General features: G+C 40.2%; 1 protein-coding gene across 2 annotated transcripts in view; it reads right to left on the reverse strand.

Moving 5' to 3' along the window:
• Nucleotides 1-5,090, reverse strand: part of loxl2a (lysyl oxidase-like 2a) — a 32,861-nt gene extending 27,771 nt beyond the window's left edge. Inside the window, exons 1-2 of one of the 2 annotated variants that reach the window (XM_061687576.1) lie at nt 4,925-5,090; nt 1,529-1,818 (exon numbers count right to left, since the gene is read on the reverse strand). In XM_061687576.1, the coding sequence (XP_061543560.1) occupies nt 1,529-1,814 (286 nt within the window). In that variant the 5' untranslated portion in view covers nt 1,815-1,818; nt 4,925-5,090. Of the gene's footprint in view, nt 1-1,528; nt 1,819-4,924 lie in introns of those variants that run through there. The other variant, XM_061687577.1, reaches the window with a different exon arrangement.
• Nucleotides 5,091-6,000: the final 910 nt, after the last annotated feature.

A 6,000-nucleotide genomic window follows, 5' to 3' on the forward strand; every position in this document is an offset into this window, starting at 1 on the left:
CTGTAGTTACACCCGGGCAGGCAGTGAGGTAACTACAGGACGTAGCTTAAAATGTGTCATTTTGATAGTGATTGTGACTGATCACATACATAGTTTTATACATGTCACATATGCATATTTTTCAATCTACAAATTTATGAAGTATGAGAGAGTACAGTCCCTCTCTGATCATGTTTCTTTTCCCTAGTACAATGTTGTAGTTTTCAAAGACCAGACCAACCTGTCACCTTGTTCTTCCACCGATAGAGCCATCGAGCCATCCATTTTTTGTACCGCCTATCCTCACTAGGGTCGCGGGTGTGCTGGAGCCTATCCCAGCTATCTTCGGGCGAGAGGCGGTGTACACCCTGAATTGGTCGCCAGTTAATATATTAGAATTAGTTATTACACAATCTGGGGCCATCATGTTGGATTAGTGGTTAGCAAGACAAAAAGACTTGTTATAAGCTGAAAGATCTTCTTCTAGAATTTGATCAAGGTTAGGGTTAGGGATGTCTTTTATAAAATATTTTTCTACTTGTTTTGAGAATGTAATTTTTTTCCAGTGTGGCGATAAAGCAAACTGTTTCTCACCATTTCTTTTTTCTTGAATTTTTAGGGCGTGGCTAAAATGGCGCCCATTAACACACTTGGGCAACCGGCATGAGTCACTGCTATCTGCAGTAGTGTTATTTTATTGACAGTTGATTTTTCACAATTTTGAAGCCTCATTTTCTATAATTGGCGATTTTTTAAAAAAAAATTTATTAATTTATTTTTTAATCATTCAAATTTGGCAGGGTTGTTAACAGCACTGTTCTCTGTGGCGTGACCTGTTTCACTTGGTATTTGACCAATACAACGGTGCAGGAGAGGTAACCAATTTGATTAAGGTAAAATGTAAACGTTTGAAATGGAAACATCGGAATTAACAGCCTTCCATTTTAAAAATAATTGTCAAGTATATGACTTATTAGATCAGAATGTTTGGCCTCCATCTTTGCACACAAAGTCTTGGTTGATAGATTACAAGCAGTTATCCCACAGCAAACCCAAGGTGTAAGCAAGTACGCCATACAGAACTGCTCTTGTTTATCATATGGCCTCCTCTTGTTCAGCTCATGCAAAGCAATTTTCTCGCAGCACATCATTCATCAAGTCTATCACTTCAAGAATGTTATTTTAAACAACTTTTAGACATGGCGGCCAAGTGACACTCAGCAGCAGCTGCCCCAGAGTTGGAAATGTCATTAGTGTTTTTGATGCGAATACAGGAATTCCCCCGCACCCTTAAACACGTGCACACTTGCTCACACACACTAGCATGATCAGTACTGATTGCTGTGTCGCACTTGGCCTCTCTAATGTGGAAAACAGTGCAATGAATCAGACCATGACTTCAATGATAAGACATATGGAAGTAAAAGACCAAAGATGCAGCCTTGGGGCCTACGACGTGTTGGCTTTTGAGTTTCCAACTCCTGCATCCTTTTGATTTAGTAATATTAAGTCATGGTCACGTGAAATGATTCACAGGGATTTTTCTTACCATGTCCCCTGCCAAGCTTTGCTGAGGGCGACCATGACTCAGCGTCCACAAAGCCAAGCTCTCTGCACACCACCTGCGCAGCGTAGATGGAGAAGTCATCATCGCAGACCGTCCCCCACTCGCCGTTGTAGAAAACCTCCACTCGGCCCTCGTGTTTCTTCCGTTTCTCCCCAACCAGACGTAGCTGTATGGCCGGAGTGCTGGACTCGCTTTGGGCACTGCACAGCAGCCACGTGCAGAGCGTGGTGCATAAAAGCCATTGGGTCATTCCTAGGCGCAGCATCATGCAGCTGATGGAAGAAACGAAAATTAGCATAAGCAAGTCGATTTGATACCATTCAATGGCCTTTACTCAAATAACTATTGTGGAAATTAACCAATTAATTGATTCATTGTTGATTTTGTCCTCCATTTTCTATAATCTATAGTGATTTTCCTAATTAGGGTTAAGATCAGAGGGCATTTTAGACAAACAGCCAGTTACACCTACATTAGACCTATGGGCTAATTAGTTTTCAATTAACCTATCATGCATGTTTTGAACATGTAGCCATGTAGAAAACCGAATAGCGAAAATCCGTGAGTAATTGACAGCTACACAAAAAGTGTGTAATTTCTGCGAGATGCCACAAGATGGCAGCAAAGCACTTTTCCCCCATTAGACAAGGCTATGTCCTTACTAAATTAAACTCCTGCGCTCACTTCAAAATAGTTTCTTGGCTCCAAGATGGCACCAATGCAACGTTTTTCTATTAGATATGGCTTTGGCCTGACCACAAAAACAGCAAATATCTGGTGATAGGTTGGCAAAAATAATGTTCTTTTTTTTTTTTTTTCAAATAAATGTGGTTTACTGTACTCGGAAAAGGTGGCGAGGAAGACGTGCTACTACTAAAATAACACACTACCTCATGTTAGTTTATTAATTATTATTTTATTATTTTTATTTTGGGAGGGATAGAGTTGTCGTATGGGATGTCTGTGTGGATGTAGCTCATCTTCCCATAGCTGATGTCATGACTTCTACTGGTTTAGGCTGAATCAATAGCGCATCTGCTGAATGCAGCCAAATAGTGCACTCCACTTGGCCTTAATTAAACAATAATTACTTTCAAACAATTTATCTAATTCTATAAGCACAATCTGTAACGAGACGCTGGTTGACCTCCTCTTTCTTTGTATTTCACAATAATTTTCCACATAGGAAATAATGCAAATCAGAAATATTCCATTGCACCGTCAAATTGTCGAGTTGATAAAGCCTAATAAGTTTACAGGCAATGTTTTAAGCAACAAATTAACATTCTTAACTGCTAATAACATTCTAACTATAAAAAGAAGTTAGCAACTGCAAAAGTAAAAATAACAAAACACTCCACCCATACCCCTGACAACAAGTAATTGGTGAAATGAGGAACAGCTTTAGAATGTTTCCTTGTCTCACGTTCTTCTCATATCACCGCTTGTTGAAGCTGCTCCTCATTTTGGAATAGTGTCACAAAATAAGCGACAAAATGCAGCAGAAGAAGGAAACCCTCAATGCTAAATATTCGATCCTCACAAACCTGGGAAGCCCGAACTCTTGCAAGGTACACTGAGGTCTGTTCACTTTTTCTGCAACTTTTTAGTCCCTTTTGTACGACTTTATTGCTTCCACTCTATTGGATGCTGTTTTGGGATTTTTGAATATTAATGTTTTTCCATATGCAAAGAGTTAAACTGAGGGTTGGAACTGATCCGGGGGGTATGGATGAGGAGAGCGCAATTTGTGGTGTGTGGTACTTTACTTTAAAGGAGAGGAATAGTTTTGCAACAGTTGTGTTTGGCCATGAGTGGCCTCCTCCTCTGGCCTCAACAGCACCGTGCAAATCACTACCAGATTTTATCTCAATGTATCAAAAAAAAACCCAAAAAAAACCTGAGATGTGATTGCCAAACAGAGATGTACAGAATTTTGTATTAGGTGAGAGAGAAAGTTTTGATTTGAGGGAAGTCATCTCTTTTCTCGTTCTCAGTGACAGCCTAATGGAGAGCAAATGTTCGCCCCTGTCGTTTATCTCAATTACGCCCGGAGGTTCTGCCGCTGATGTTCAGGAGAGAGTCTACTCCGCCTCCATTTTTCATGACCAACGATGAAATTGTCAGCTGAGGGACCCAAATGCCCTCGGTGAGGAATGTTTTAGGACTAAAGAGAGTGACGGGAGACAGCAAAAGTGGGAGGTGCAGAGGAAAACCTCCACGACACTGATGAACGAGAAGGAGGAGATCATTTTAAGAGTTGACATCATCGCAACTGGCAAGTAGACTGCAGCAGGGGCACGCATGAGAATGACCTGGAGAAGACATCCAGTAAATCATACGGCTGCGGGAGACTTATACTTCCTTTGGGTTCATCATCTGCTTGAGGAAGGAATGATATTCATTTCTGCCATATATGGCCCGTGAGAGCACTTCATATTTTCATGAATGTTGTATGTCCCTCAGATGGCTTATAGGATAAACATGGAAACGGTCCCTGATAGGAAAGCGTTTCCTCAGCCCTGCTTTAATGTAGACACTATCTAAGATGATGTAATACTAAAAGCTATATCACAAATCCTACTTTTAGTAAGATAACAAAAAGGTATTGCTTCAACAATCTTTTTATTGTTGTGTGTGAGTAGTGGTAGTGTATTGCATCATACAGAGAGCTGTTCAAGCATTTTGGATCCCTTATTTAACTACATGAGAGGGACATAATATCGAAAATAGCTCTGTCTGATGCATGCACTTGTACACTTTCTACATCACCAACCACATCCACGATAATAAACATTGTTCAGTGTAAACACCCCTGTTAAAATTGAGTATTATTATCTTTTGATACAGCTCTTGTATTCGATCTCATTAGAGAGTATACCTAATGTTATGTATATTCAAATAATAGTTCTAAGCAATGCCATTGAAGGCACACTTCATTTCTAAATTGATCACACTATATGTGACTGCCACAAATGTGAGGTTGTATAATGCATTTTGCATTAAAACTTTGTGCGAAGAAAATGTACATTGGTTTGTAGTAAGAGTCAAGTGGGAATTCTGCCTGTAAGCAAAATGAAGTTCGATGTTTTGTCCATTAAATGACAATCAATAAGTAACCTACGCGAATGGCAAGGACTCCACTTTCACCAGGCATCACTATAAATGTCTAAATGTCTAACGGGCCTCAACTTGCAGTATAGGCTGCTGAAACCTCTAAGGAATTGGGTCAAATAAATGACATGCTGGAAGAAATGAGGAAAAAGCAGATGCATGTTCCAAGTGGAGTAGAAAACTATTGAAAACTTCGAGTGAGACGTGAGACATACAATGTGACCTCAAGCCTCAAATATGAAAAGAAAGAAAGATAAACCTTACCTTTCAAGACACAGAAGCGTCCTTTCCCAAAAGTAGGCTTGATGTGTTCAACGTGTGTGAGCGTTGGAGGTGTCAGGCATTGCTTCTTTGTTCCTTTTTGTACTTTCGCTGGCCCTTCTCGCAGCTCCCCTCACAGCTGGCAGCGAGCTCCCGTCCCACTCCTCACGCTCACAGCAGCCAATCAGCGCCGGCCTCAGCATCCTGACCCCGCCCCTCACCCCCACCCCGGCCCGAGCACACGGGTTATACAAACACACCGTACCGTGGACCTGGATCCATCATAGGAAACAAATACTGTACTTAACATTCCATTCTCCATGTAAATGTACGGCTTGTGTTTTAGTGTTTCCAATTTGCTGAATTTAATGTTCTGTTTTGCAATTTTATTTTAAATATGGAAGCTGTGGGATTGCAAAGTTTATTGAAGTTAGCATAGCCACGAGCTGACCACATTCCAAAATGTCCCCTCAAGAATCAGATAACATTCAATTATGGGCTGTTGTGTTGCTTGAAGTTTTCGTCAAGCTTCCAGTGTGTCACATTTTTCATGCCCATATTTGTAACCATGGGCACCACAAGGCTTTATGGATAGGTGGTGCTTAGCTTCCAGGAAATGAGTGAAAGTAGCGCGCGAGCACAAAATTTCACAAACAAGCTAACGCAGACTCAGAAATTTTTTTTTTTTTTTTTTTTTTTATGTTTTTGGACAGATTTTCAAACAATACTGGATAAAAGTTCAAAGTAACTGTTAGATGTGTAGTTATTTCAGTCTGTTTTGAATACAGTACACAAACACAGGAAGTATGTTTACGGCACTAATTACAAAAAAAGGGAAAAAAATATGTGCACACTGTTACAGTGTATGCAAAACTATGCGAAAAATGTCACCGTGTTATCACAAAGTCAGCCGAGTCCATCATTTTGAATTGACAAACAATTACAGAGAATAATTTCCCTTCGAGGAATTAACGATGATATCGAAATCACATTAAAAGCTGCATTGGAAAGCTACTTGTTGGGTGGAAGCATCAATGAATGCTGACTGTTTTTAAGGGGGTGGCAAATCAGTCTATTAC

This window comes from Phycodurus eques, chromosome 10 (assembly GCF_024500275.1).
Source record: "Phycodurus eques isolate BA_2022a chromosome 10, UOR_Pequ_1.1, whole genome shotgun sequence".
In the NCBI taxonomy this organism is placed as follows: domain Eukaryota; kingdom Metazoa; phylum Chordata; class Actinopteri; order Syngnathiformes; family Syngnathidae; genus Phycodurus; species Phycodurus eques.